General features: G+C 31.2%; 1 protein-coding gene across 7 annotated transcripts in view; it reads left to right on the top strand.

Moving 5' to 3' along the window:
- The window catches only part of LOC118187008 (adenylate cyclase type 2-like), a 153,541-nt gene that overhangs the window by 124,445 nt on the left and 14,661 nt on the right, over positions 1-14,435 (top strand). For 5 of the 7 annotated variants that reach the window (XR_015043518.1, XR_015043521.1, XM_085825433.1 and 2 more), the window contains 4 exons: positions 1,769-1,876; positions 4,654-4,823; positions 6,619-6,703; positions 8,238-8,411. Coding sequence is in view for 3 of the 7 variants with exons in the window: in XM_085825433.1 (XP_085681559.1) it covers positions 1,769-1,876; positions 4,654-4,823; positions 6,619-6,703; positions 8,238-8,411 (537 nt within the window). In the remaining 4 variants the exon portion in view is untranslated. Of the gene's footprint in view, positions 1-1,768; positions 1,877-4,653; positions 4,824-6,618; positions 6,704-8,237; positions 8,412-9,987; positions 10,164-14,435 lie in introns of all 7 variants that reach the window. The other 2 variants (XR_015043519.1, XR_015043520.1) reach the window with 1 other exon arrangement.

Raw genomic sequence — 14,435 nt, 5'->3', positions numbered from 1 at the left:
CTGATAGAAAACTTCAGCGAATTTATTTTGCTCTGTCTTGTTATTTGATGATATTTCCAGCAATATTTCCTTGAGTTAAACAATAAGTATTACTAAATGTCTAATATTGTTCCTCTCGAACGTATTTCAAGGATTTTGGACAAACTTATCCTTTAAAAAAATGTCAAAAGCTAAATATAACGTCTTTTGACAATTTATTTATAATGTCAAAAGATAAAGTTTGACTTCAGCCCTTTAGAAATACTAACATATTAATGTTATAAGAATCTTCTTTGTTTTTAAAAAAGATTGTTGATAAAATCCTTCAAGGTCAATCTGTTCCTTTGTCTCGCACCGAAAATAGCAAATAAATGTCATTGTTTTGCAGTTGCAAAAGAAAAATGACTATTTGTAGCATTGTTAAAATAGAGTTATACTTTTCAATAAATAAATCAGGTTTATTATAGAAATACTCTTCCAGGAGAAAAGTTCATGTGCGAGTTTCTTCATCATAATTTTTGTTGTAATTTTTGAATAAAATATGTTCGTTTCATGTCCTGTTTTATGTCCAAGTCTATTCCTGTTATCATTCTGAAGTTCAATCCAAGTAACATATTCACAAATACAATGCTTAAAATAACTCAACTGATTACATGCGTTACTTATTCTCCGATTTATTTCAGTGCTTTAAATTATTAATAAGCATAAAACAGACTCAAAGGGTTTTTTTTTTTTTTTTTCGAAAAATCATAGAATGACCGAAATATAGAGGGTGTTTGCACATTTTTAGAACGATTTCGGCGAAAAATTAAAAAAAAAACAAAAAAACTGTGGAATAAAACTTTCTGGCAACAGTTTACTATTCCAAATGAGAAACATCATCTGCTATATTTAAATTTCTTCTCTCAAAATGTCGCGTGTAAACAAGTTATGGATTGAAGGATATATTTTTGCGCTTTGCGAAGAGAAATATTCTTATTCCATAATTCAAAAATCTTATAAAATGCGTGGTGTTGAAATTTTTAAATGCAAAATAAGCAGCATTATCAGTCGAAAAGCGGAAATCATTAACCATTACTTCTGCATTGAAAGAAGATACCCAAAAATACCCTAAAAAGGTAAAAAATGTTTTTAATGTTAAATCATTAATGACATGAGAATATCCGCCGATGTAGAAAGCAGTTGCAAATTCTTGAAATATATCTGTAATAACAATAAATAAAATAATAAATCAAGATTTACGACTTAAAAGGCTAATAAATATAATGTTCACCAGCTTTTGCCGAGGCATATAACTCAACGCAAAGCAATGTGTAGAACCGTGGAAATTATTTAGGAGGAGACTATTTACGGAAACCGTTCAGCAGGAGATAATTGGCAATGCATTGTAGAATCTTGATGAAACATGGGTTTACCTAAATGACTGCGCTATTTACTACCGAAAACAAAGAGAAAAAAAGTATACAAGCTTGGTTCCGTCAATGTAAAAAAAATTTTAGTAAAGGATTTATGATTGTCGCAAGATCATAGAATGGAAATCCAAACGTATTTCAGATTTTAAAAATATTTCTGAATTAAAACGTTGCGAACAAACCGATACAACATTTACAAACATTATGGCTGTATTAAACATATAAAAAATTCGGGAACTAAAAATTTAAATAGCAATAGGTTGTTGGTAATGTTAAAGCCCCAACTTAATGAAACTCCAGCATCCTGTTGATTTAGTGATTAAAATTAGAGAAACTTTCCTTGAAACCAACTTCTAAACATTTCTTTCTTATTTCAGAATGAATGCCTGGACGAAGGCATCTTCCAGATTTCTAAACACCATAACGCTTCCATGAACGAAACCAGTAAAATCACACACCACGACCTGAGCTGCCAGTATCCATGGGTAAGAAATCTTATGTTAAATATGTCTGAAAATTTTCATAAATTAGATGAATGCCAGTACGCAGGTGTAAGAAAAATATATGTCAAAGATATCTAAAATTTATCTTAAAAATTAGATGAATAACTATAGAAAATTATGATTTCTGAATACGTAAATATGCGTAATCTTAGTGGCTTCAATATAAGACCGCCTTATTAGAAGGGGATTCTGCATCTTTTAAACTGTTTCTAAAAGTAAAAACAAAATATGAGTACAATTAAAGGAAGGTTTTTATGTGATAAGCTATTATTTAAACCATAACGCATCAAAAGAACGCATCAAAAGAATAAAAATAATGTATCATATTCTTTAACGGAAATAATAGATTAAATAATTCTATTTAACAGAATTCATGTGTAAATTGATATTGCATGTAATAAAAACATGGGGTACCCATGATAAATTTAAAAAGATTGCACATTATACATCTAAAAAAGCAATTAAATTAATAGACAGGTTAAAAAGATAATGGCAGTTAAATAAATAATAACAATTAATAATAATGGCAGTTAAATAAATAATAACAATTAATAATAATGGCAATTAAATAACATTTCACAATACAATTAAATTGATAAATTGCGTTATTGAAACAGTCAACGCTTCTAATTATTCGCGATATAAAACTATAGATGAATTCTATAAACATAATTATTTTATCTATTATTCCCATTAAACTATATGATAAAAAATTTTTCTCCTTTGAGTGCATTAATTATCATATTGTTACGAATTTTGTTACACATATAAATAATTTTAGAGAAATTCTATGATGTCTAAATTTTAGTAGCTTTAGTATAATAATTTAGCTCATAATCGGAGCATCGGCTAGAAAATATTGTTACAAGTCCATTTAACATTGAGGTAGATGAGATAGCTTCAAGCTGGCAATAGTTTACGGGACTACTTTTTGTCGCCAAACTTGGCGATAAATGCTCAGAAATCGCCAAGCCTGAAGATTGAGCTTGAAGACCGAGCTGAGCTTGAGAAGTTAGAATTATATGCGTTCAAACATATGAATTGTTACTTATGCCTCGACGAAAAATTACATAAATAAGAGAAAGGAATTAAACTGTTATATTTATTCTCAAGTTCTGTCCTTCTCCGAAAATTGTGTTTGAAAACTTAGAAAGTTTACATAACTTTTTATTTTTAGTGTAAATTGAAGTGATTTAATTTTTAGTTGAAAGTGTTAGAATTATTTAAAAGAAATACCAGTCTAAGATTGTAATATTTAGCAGTCAACTGGGCAAAGGTTGAAAATCAAAGTACTACGTGTACTAAATACGATTGCAGTCGACAAACTGGTTTGAATACCGTATTTTCTGTCGTAATTTTCTCCTTAGCCCAGAACGGCTATTAGTCTGAAAGCGGCATTTTGTGACGCTTCACTATAAACAACGAATCACTTTTTAAACTGTTGCCACCAAATATTATCGCCGTGAATTATATTTAAAGAAATTAAATAATGAAGAATCTGCATGAATGTATGTATGTCTCGTATTGTGAAAAAATGACGGTACCTAGAGCCATCAAATTTTGAATAACGTCATCCTCCACCCGAACATGGGCAAATGGAAGCACGAATTTTGAATTTCGAATCTGTTTTATTACCTATTTCATATTTTGTAAAAGTTAAATGAATTTTTGATTATCAATTTCGAAGCGAGCTATGGCAAGACTGAACAAATTTATCTCCAGCGCGCGAGACTGTCTATCGGAAATTCTAAAGATATTCGACTTTTAAATATTTTGTAATACTGTTGTTGAATTGAATGTTACGTGGTTTAAGTGAACATGCAATTTAATAAATAAAGTTAACACACGAAACGTTAAAAAAAAGTCCCTTTCAGCGTAATATAAAATCTGAAAGCTTTCGGATCATTCAAAAACCGATAAAGGGAAATTATGCGAATTTAATTTTCGAAGAAGACGGTTACAGTAAGAACACAAGTAAAAAAACTAGTCATGGATATAAACTATTAATAAATATTACAATACTATATCTTTGAAAGGAGTCTACTTTCTAACACGAATACATAGTAATGCTAACATTAAACTAGCTGATGGGTATGAAGGCGATATCTGACGGTAATTAAAGTCCCAGGCTCACCTCACATGAATGAGTTTTGACTGCAAATCCCAAGAGAGACATCGTAGGAACGAAGGAATACGAGGAGCCCAACAAAAGACCTATTTCGATAAATCGAACATATCAGCAGTTGATAAGGTTATAGTGAGCTAGAACATAAATAACAGAACTAATGAGAAATCACATGTTTTGAAGTTTCTTTGTGAAATCCCGTGTTTGGAAAAATTTTGAAATGTGAGAACACTTGCCACGTCCGGCTTGCTTAATGAAGAATCTTACAAAATACGTTTCAAACAATATATTCAAGAGAAGATAAAATGTATGAAATGCTAATACTAAAATGAAAATAGAATTTGAACCCATTGAATAAAAATAAAAATAATCAAGGGAATGCTATTTACGAATATGCTAGTCCTCGGACAGGAAAATAATATATGTAATAGAGGAAGGGGAAATTTTTTTGAATATTTTCTAAAATTTCAGAACCAAGAGTTAAAAAGCTAGGGGGGGGGAAATATGCAAGGAAAATACGGTAGATATATATCATTATGTTGATTGAGTACATTGTAGTGCTTTGCATGAAGTATGATTCTAGTGCTTTGCACAAGATGCATTATAATTTTCTCCTCTTTTCTTGTGTTTTTAGTTTTACACACTTTGTGCTGCTCTTGCCATGACAACTACGTCTGTTTTCTTACGAATTCATTTCTTGATGAAGCTTACATTAAATAGCATATCACTGGCTGCCTTCTGGTACATTATGGATATTCGAGGGGAAGAAGTCTTTCGGCAACGGACCGCAAAGCTCGCTGATTGGTCAGTGTCTCTTTAAATTTTATAATAAATTATTTATTTTTGAAAAATTCTTTATTAATATTAGATTTTCCCATTTAACGGCATCGAGTTAAATAAAAAAAAAGTCTGAAAGATTTCGGATTTTAACGATCGCAAAAAAGGATTAGTAAGATAGGCATTGAGTGACAATGGCGTAGCTAGATGAGCCGGGGCGATCCTTGATTTTGTCGCCTCTCTTGATTTAAAAACAAACAAAAAGTGCCAAAATAACGTATAGAAGAATAAATTAAACTCTCCCTTCGTTTTTGAAGAAAAACTGTAATTTCAGTAATGTAAATTGTAATGATATTATTATTTCTTTTTCTGTTACCAAAACCATCAGTGACATTGTACAGCTCTACTTGATTGCTCCATTTGCAATTATATAGAGGGTATATAAAGATTTTTTCAATTTTTTTCTTTCTTCTTAGATTTTTCTGCTTTCCTTAAATGCAGAATGAGCACTCGCAGTTCTTAAACGATGTTCTTCTTAAATTATTTTTAGTTAGAAAACGTTTCTCATAATTAGCAGCAGTTGCGAGGAAAGTTCGCAGTAATATTACAATGCTTGAAACTTTGTTCTAGAAATTGTATTTTAGAATAAACTGCGAAAATTTATAAGAACCGCTTTTCGACGTTTCTGTTATATTTTTCTTAGCAATAATGGAAAGAAAATTCTGAAATAATTCTCCCTTAAATTGCAATTCTTCCTTATTCATGTCACCGTCATCTAATTTAGTTAATATTCGTAATTTTCATTCAATATGGACGGAATAAAATAGGTGAAACAAAGGTATGCATCGTTTGAAACCTACGATGATTCCCTTAAATAGATTATCTAGAGTAAAAATTATTTTTCTTCTCAATATAATTCCATATGGCAGTTAAGAATCTCATTATTCTTCACCTATCTCGACTATCCATGTGAGTAAAGTTGCCGCTCGTAATATGTGACGCCAGGACGGACCGCCGCTCCTCCCCCTTCGAGCTACGCCACTGTTGAGGATCCATAAACGAGGCTCTGCGAAAAGCTTCAGGCTGCCTTAATCAGGTCCTGTTAATGCAACCATTTGTAAAAAAAAATATGACAGGAAATTTCAACTTCTCTTATTTGCAAAATTTTGTATTTTCCTAACGAAGAGTATTTGATTATTAACGGAAGAAAATCTTAGCAGCGAAATTCCTTATTTCTTTTAAATCTAATTTAAATATGCTGGATATATATGAAATTGACGATTTTTCATTTTTTGTTTAAAAGGAAGTGTAGTAGTATTTTTTCTGCTTTTATTTTTATTTGCACATCCAAATGTTTCCATTCGATCTTGTTTCTATTATATAAAATGTTCTCCACGAAGGCATCCTTGCCCTTACGAAGATAGTCCTAGAGGTGCTATGCCATAATCAGCTAAATTAAGCTAAACAAACTTTGTTTCTCTGATAATGATTTAGTTTTCTTCCTTGATTATAAAGGAGTTTAATTATCACTGTATATTTTTAAAAGCATGTTAATACATAAACATTTCACAATCTTATTGAAATTTTAAACATAAGCCTAGATATTACAGGGAATTTTTATGATTTAAATGGCTCAGTTAAGTATGTAGTAGATATTTGAGAAATGATCAGCTTTAAAGCTCTAATTTTCGGAAATTTTGCTACAATCGAAATTTCGCATGAATTTAATGAAACGCCATTCCTTAGTTTTCAGTGTTATTGTATTAAATATTTAAATCATTTATAACGTCTGTTTGACATTTGATTTTTATATTTTTCAAAGGGAAGAATTTGGCCTTCCGGCTGATCGCAGTCATTGTTATTATCTTACTTTTGTCCTGCTCATCTTGCACGTTTTGGACAGACAGGTATGTTTATCATAGCAAATGTTTAGTGAAATTTGATATCATATGCAAATTTTACATAACATTGTATTCGTATATTAGCTTTGTGAGATTGTGATTATTTTCTCTCAAAAATCTAAAAGGATGATATATATAACCTGTTATAAGTTATTTTAACTTAAGCTCAAATTAAAAGCTAAATCATTTGTTGCCTTATCTAGGGAAATAAAAATATCATTATTTGCTCTATTCTTTATTTTTTCAAATAACAAATAAAAACAAAATTTTGATAAACAAAAAACGTTCTTTTATGCTTATTTTAAAGTCTAAGAAAATAATTTAATTATTTTATTTTCCAAAATTCGAGAATCAGTTTCAAATACGTCACTAGTACTTTTATGTCTTACCCTATTGAAGTAAAGTAACAATCTCAGAAGTTTTGAAAATAATCTTAAGAGGATTAAAAATATATCCCCTGATCACGAAATTCCTCTCCCTCGGTTGCACTTACTCAGTCTAGTGAAAGCAGTTGAGGATTCGCAAACCGTAAGGGCAAGAATGCCGAAATATGAAATGTCTTTGCGTGGAAAAAAAAGCAGTAAAGTGTAATTGAGCTTACCATGTTGTAACAAGTAGATTAATTTTAATTTCTTAGTTTTTATATGAATTTTGTGTTTCATTTAATGAGAAAGGCACAAATTTCGTTTTACACAGCTTGTTTTTTTTTTTTTTTTTTTTTTTTTTTTCTTTACGTTTTTTGAATAAAATTTTTTAATGGCACTCTTTCATTATTTTTTCAACATAACATTCGTATTTTTGAGGAAAGAATGTCTTTTAAATAATAACCATGTAGAGACATTAGGTTATTTTGAAACAAGTATCGTGAAAAATGAGCAATGTCTTCGCCGGAACTCGAACCTGGATATCTGGAATATTCACCGAGTGTGCTAACCGTTACACCACGAAGGCATATTTGGAAGGAGGGAGAAAATATCTTATAACCTTATCACAACTTTTTTCATGTGTTACATTTTGTAATTGTACAGAATGCCTAGGTATTTTATGCAATGCCTAGAGAACGTATATAATAATTGTCATATTTCATACTTTGCCTAAAAAAGCCAGGTATTCTGTAGAATTTGTAGGAATTATATACGAAAACTAGGGAAAGTATATAATAATTCTAAGAATGCAAGTATACCATAATTCTCATATTTCATACTTTGCCTAAAATCGGCAGACATTCTATAAAATGCCCAGGTATTCTTTAGAATGCCAGCGTTTCATATATTGCCAGTAACATAATACGTTATTAAGAGCTGTATATATCACAGCTGAAATCAAAGAGACATTTCGCTTAAATTATACAATAGTCTGAAATTTATTCTTAAATTGCTTTGAAAAATTGAATACTGGACCACTTTCAATCAGTCAGCGCCTAAACTTTTATAACCTTATATTCAAATAATTGCAGGGTACCAACTCTTCAGAAAGGGTAATTATAAAAAGAAAAATTTGATCACTTTATTTATCTATCACCATTTCATAAACTCCATAGGTTGAATATGTGTGCCGCCTGGATTATCTCATGAAGGTGAAGCTAAAAGCGGAGCAAGAGGAAGCTCGAACAATGGAACTCGTCAACCGCATGTTGCTTTTCAACATTTTGCCGCCGCATGTATCACAATATTATCTTAGCAAGCAGCTTGAGGAAGAAAACTCACGAGTCGAGGTAAAAAAAAAAAATTGTGAATGAATATTTTTGTTTGCATAAAATTTATGAATTTACACCCACTTTTTATGATATTAAATATTTGCAATGTTTATTTATTTATTTGCAAAATTTGTAATACTTAGTTCAACAGCAATATTAGAAAATGAAGAATATAAATTTAAAAAACATGTGTTTTAATTAGCTTCCATTCTTGCCTGAAGTTACTATATCTATGTCTTCTTTTCCACCGATAATGGAGCAGTCATCCTCTTAGTTAACTTTTCGGCCAAAAGTCCCATTATCGAAGCTTTCTTATAACTTTTCTCTTATGCGATGACCTGTCTTTGGGATGCAATCCAAACGTGTGTCTAAAGATGGAAACTTGTCGTTCGGTTAATGGTTAGAGGTCTAGCAGGGAAGGAAAACATGCAGTGTGTTCAGATAACTCAATTCTATGCATTACATTATTTTCATGCACGAGAAGAAACAAAAAAAATAGTTAATACAATACACATAAATACACTATTATAAAGATACTAAAACTATTATAAGAACGGAAACTGTAGCAGAATACACAGTAGTAAAATGTAGATGTGATAATATTTGCATAAACTTGTCAGTCGGTTTTTGTACATTTGAATACAGTTAAAAATAAGGCATAAAGTTACCTATAAATTAATATAGTATTTGTGTATCAGAACAATGTATTAGTACAATATTAACATGAGATGTATGTTTAGAGATTTGTACAGTTTCAGACAGTTTATTGCAAGCATTTTATGTAAAGTTTCGCAGCTTTGTAAATTACAGTACAAGTTCCCTTCAGTTATGCTTGAAAGGGCTTTAATCATTAGTTGTCTGTGAGTGGAGTGTGTTGTTGCTGACATCTGACATACATTTTCATTGAACATTTTCCTATGAGAATATCAGTAACAGTAAGTAATAGCAGTAGACTTGAAATCCTTTTGTGTCTTTTTGAATTATTGTTACATTTTACTGCGTAATATTGATTCAGTAGAATATAAGCCTTTACTAAATAAACTAAGTTGCTCAAAAGAAGTCTCTTCGGTGATAAGTATTTCATTGAATATTAAACGTGTGTAAAACAGAGCCATCGAAACAGAATGCTGGATTATAAGAACGTATTACTTAAACTGTTAAACATATGGCATTTATGTTTAAGTTTTGCTAGCGGAACGTTACTTATTTTCTTTCCTTTCTGCCTCTTTTCGCCACAATACAAGTAGTAGAATTTTATGAACACGAGTGTGAGAGTCAGGCCTATTTTCGTTGCCCTGCCGAACGAGAATAAGACTGTTCTTGTCGGGATTTCTTTAGGCCATATTAGGTCCTGCTTGGTAAGTGTGTGTTCGAAATTCTGTCGCGGTATAGAAAATCTTGTGGTTTCTGCCTAGGTTAGATTAAAAATGTTGGACTTATTGCCATTTCTTGAAAGGAAGCTTTGTGTTGAAACCAGGCCGAGGTTGTCTTGTAATTTTATGTTTGTATATTTTAATTTAATCTCTCGCAAGTGGTGATGTAGCAAAAACTTAAAAGTGTTTTAACTCTGTTTATCTGTTTGTTTGATGCTTAGGTATTCGGGTGGGGATCATTCGCCATCGCACATGGAAGCGGTGTAGCACCAGGGTGCCTAGTCATCGCTACATATGTTGGAATCCACAGCAGGTGTTACAGACACATTGAGATGAATCAAGCGGTGAAATGGCAGCGAAACAAGGAACTATTTGCTGGATGTGGAGTGGATAAAATGTAAATAGGAAGTTATTCAATATTGGGTCGAGATAGGTGGATATGTACATTTTTGATGTTCTATATATTCTTGTTCTTTCGTAATACTGAAAAGAGCTTCAAAATGTTTCTGTCTTAAAAGCTTTTTTTTTGGCTCACTGTCGGAAAGACTAATAAAAAAGTGTAGAAAAAGCCATTAAGATATCAATATAGACAAAAACTAAGGCTTTTAAAAAATTATAAAATTATTCGATGCTCTTAGTCAATTTTTAAAACATGAAATTTTTTCTGTAGCTTGAAATTGGGAACTTATTTCAAGAAGAGGGAGTTAGCATAATGTATTACTGCGAGATATATGTATAGTGAGATATATGTATGCGAGATATATGTATTACTGCGAGATATATGTATAGTGAGAAAACTATTCAAATTTGAAAACATTAAAATTGTACTTCATGTTTACCGAGAATGGCGATGGCCTTGTCGTGCATCCGAGAAGCTTTGAAGAAAAGATTTCGTATTCTTTGGTTAAAATACCTTCAAATCCATCAATGATGTCCCTCCAAAAAACATCGGGTCTGGGATCGGTGAATGCTTAACATTTTTCGTCATTTCAAACAAGTCGACTTATATTTCTTCGTTCACCTATTTTTATCTGTGAGAACGGTTCTTAATTTCCAGCGAAGAGACTGGATTTCCAGCGAAGAGCCTTTCTCTGGGCTGCCTGGCAGTTTTGCTCGATTCTTCTCAATCCAGTGACTCTGACTGAGAACGATTCCTATTTGAAATCGGATTTTTCCATTAGCGATCCGACCTCTCCTGCTACAAAATTTACGTGGAATACATGAATCAGAATTTTGCTAGTTTGTCTTTTTTTTAACTGTATTTTTGTTTTAATCTGTGTTGGGTGTGCTTCTTTAACTATGAGGCCTATTATTATGGGCCAGGCGCGTTGCAGGACAGTCATATATTACATTACACTACATTGCATGAATCCACCGAGAAATTCATGAATTGGATACTCTAGTTCCACGAAAACGTCCAACGGACTTTGAGGGAATAAACCAAGAAGGATTGAAGAACTTCTTAATCTTCAACAAAGTTAAATAATTGTCATATCCATCACATATATAATCATCACATAATCAAACGCAAATGGAAAGAAATCAAACACAATTTCGATTTCAGAATTCGATAAATAAATCAAATATCGTAACGTAACTAATCAAAGTAAAAACTTCAAAATTTTTTAATAATTCAACCTTTGAATTGATTTTTGTATGCTGACCAGCTTTCGATTGATAGCGTTATTTCCTTACGTTATTTCTCCCCCTCTTTTTTGTCTTCCGAAAATTGAGAAGGGAATTTTATTCGAATAATTCAATTTTCGATGGACACTCATACAGTTTTTCAGAAAAAAAAAACTGCAAATTAAATTTAAATTTTGCTTAAATACTAAAAATAGCAGTACATATTCAGAATCAGTTAAATATTTTGTCATATGCCTTATAATAAACATAAAATTTCGAAATTTCGAGTTTTCTTTGTTCTTTGTGTATTTGTAATATTAAATTTAAAAATTTCGAACAAATATTTTTAACAGCGAATACAGTTTTCTAGTTTCATAAAAAAATATCATAAATAATCTGAATGATACCCTTAAATCAACAATGTTTCTGGCACCTCTAATGTAAGTTTCTTAAAATATTTTGTAACCACGTAAGACGAAAATTTTGTGTTTATCATATTTCACTTTATTTTTCCTGTATCAGTAAAAGTCATTAATACCTCATACATATGTAACATACATTAAGATACTGATTATAAAGCAAAGTTTTCAGAATGGAATTTTTTCTCCCTCTGCTTCCCTTAAGTATACCACTTTTTTTAATGTAGATATTTGTCCCCTGTGTTTTGCTTTATTGATACTAGATGGCAGCACTACTATACAATCATCTTTTGCGTTTTATATTTAATAGATGGCAGCACTATAATGTTGTACAAAGTGATCTTATGAGGGATTTTCCCGCGATAAATCATCCTGTGTTTATTTCATATTCTGAGTTATTTATTGCCTTCTAACAAATTACAATTTTCGAGAAAAAAATGCGAAACCGAAACAAAAGTTAGTTTATTTGAAAATGGCAAAGTACACGAGGGCTTTCTGCTTATGGCTTAAGGGGAATGCTTAAAGAGTATTAGTCGTTAAGGCCTTCGTGAAAAACTTTCTAGGGGAAACTAGCTAAAATAATAACATAAATACTCTTTTATATATACGATATGAAGCTTGAATGAAATATTTTATGATCGTTTCTTTCATTTGGAATAGGGATAATCTGCAGGCCCTATACTTTTTTTTTTTTTTTTTGTGACAATAAATTTGTTAACACCAAAAGACTCAAGCAAAATAACATTCTTTATTTTTATATGTATCAAATACCATTCAAATCAAACTGTAACGAATTAAATTAACGCTTTTCGTCAAATTAAGGTTTCAATTAAACGTAAAATACTTCTTATTGTTAAAAAAAGAAAAGAAAAAGAAAGAAAAAAAATTATCATCGTTCTTAACTGAAGAGTGTTACAGAAGAATTCTCGAAAAGCTCTCGTGAGAGAAAAAGGAAGGAATGTAATCATTTTTTTTAAAATTTTAATAATTCAGCGAAATTATTTAAAAACTAAGTCGAAAGTTGTCTGCATACTTATACAACTACTAATCGATTTTTTTTTTTTTTTTTTTTTTTTAATTTGGTGTAATTTTAACTGTGAAATGTATGCAGTCAAAATAGCGCTGCTAAATATATTATGACTATAGCTGAAAATATTCACTAAGAGAAAACAAATGCTTACAGAATGGATCCATTGAGCGGCGAAGTCATCAGAAGGATCGCGTCTACAGGTGCAATACTTTCTTCACAAAAACCAAATCCCATTTTATTATTTCTGCAATCATCATATGTGAGTAAAGTAAAGAATTTGAAGCTTCTTGCTTGCAGTTTTTTCGATTTAAAAAATATTCAGGAATTCTGCTTACCGTTCATTCAGGAATGCTGAATTACCGTTTTTAATAGAAATGTTTACAGATTGAAGAAAAATTTCTGAGATAAAACTTTATTGCCCTTTAAAAAGCTGCCACATACCGTACTTTTCGCACACTTTTTTCCTTTTCCACTAACTTTATCGTCCGAAAATCCAGAGGAGAACACTATTCGACTAATATAATTTCCGAAGTAAGTATATGACAAATCAAAATGAATAAACTACTGGTAACTATCACAATATTATTTCTTTTAAAAAAATCTACATTCCAGTAAGAATACATGATAATATTAACATTATAATAGATGGTGGATACTGAGCCTGTAGCGATCACTTTAGTTGTAAGCTCCCTGGTGCTGGTCTGTATGTAGTTACTTGCTCGTGTCGCCATTTACTACCACAGATAAGAAGTGCAATAGCTCACGAGTTTTGTTTGTTATTCAGGATTACGATGATCTTGGGATTTGTTCCTAGGTCTGTTAGGTGGCAGTCGAATGTTATGCTGCTAATGCAAACGAACTCAAATGCGGAAAATTCTGGTATTCGCAGTGCTTTGTAATGCGAGCATTTGATTGGCTATCGAAATAGCTACAAGCCGATATTTGACAGCTCAATTACCTTGTAAAGTCCCAAGGACGCTTCACATGCATGAGTCACTTGACTGCAGTTCCCAAAAGGAATATCGGGGGAAAGAAGTAGAAGGGAAGGGAACAAAAAAAAAAAAAAAAAAAACCCCGCATTTTAACAGATCGACACATCACCAAGAGATAAGACTACGATCAGCTGGAACGTAAGCATTAGCAATAAGATGAAATCACATCTTTAAAAAGTTTCTTAAGTGTGATAACACCTGCCACCTCCGGATAGGTCAACGATGATTCTGCACAAATTATGTTTCAGATAATAACTGCAAGAGAAAATAAAATGGATGCAGTACTAATACAAGAATGAAAATATGCAAATTGAATATACTGAATAAAAATAATCAAGGGAACACAGTTTATCTATTTATGGATTATTAATCATCGCTTTTTGCATCTAAGAAATATAATAACATGATCTGATATACAAAACAATTTCCAAATTTTTTTAGGTACACTGCGAAAAAAAAAAATGGAATAGTTCTGTATCTGCCGTTTTACTGGGCCAATTCGCGAAATTCAAATTGCGTTTTTCATGCCTCGAAAGCACGACTTAGATATTTAGATACGTATTAGATTTATTCATCATTCTAACATAGGTATTTCGACACAA

Source organism: Stegodyphus dumicola, chromosome 10, assembly GCF_044657685.1.
Source record: "Stegodyphus dumicola isolate Sdum_Otavi_A_Nest chromosome 10, ASM4465768v1".
In the NCBI taxonomy this organism is placed as follows: domain Eukaryota; kingdom Metazoa; phylum Arthropoda; class Arachnida; order Araneae; family Eresidae; genus Stegodyphus; species Stegodyphus dumicola.
The sequence above is the reverse complement of the archived record's forward strand: the minus strand, read 5'-3'. Positions and strand labels throughout refer to the sequence as shown.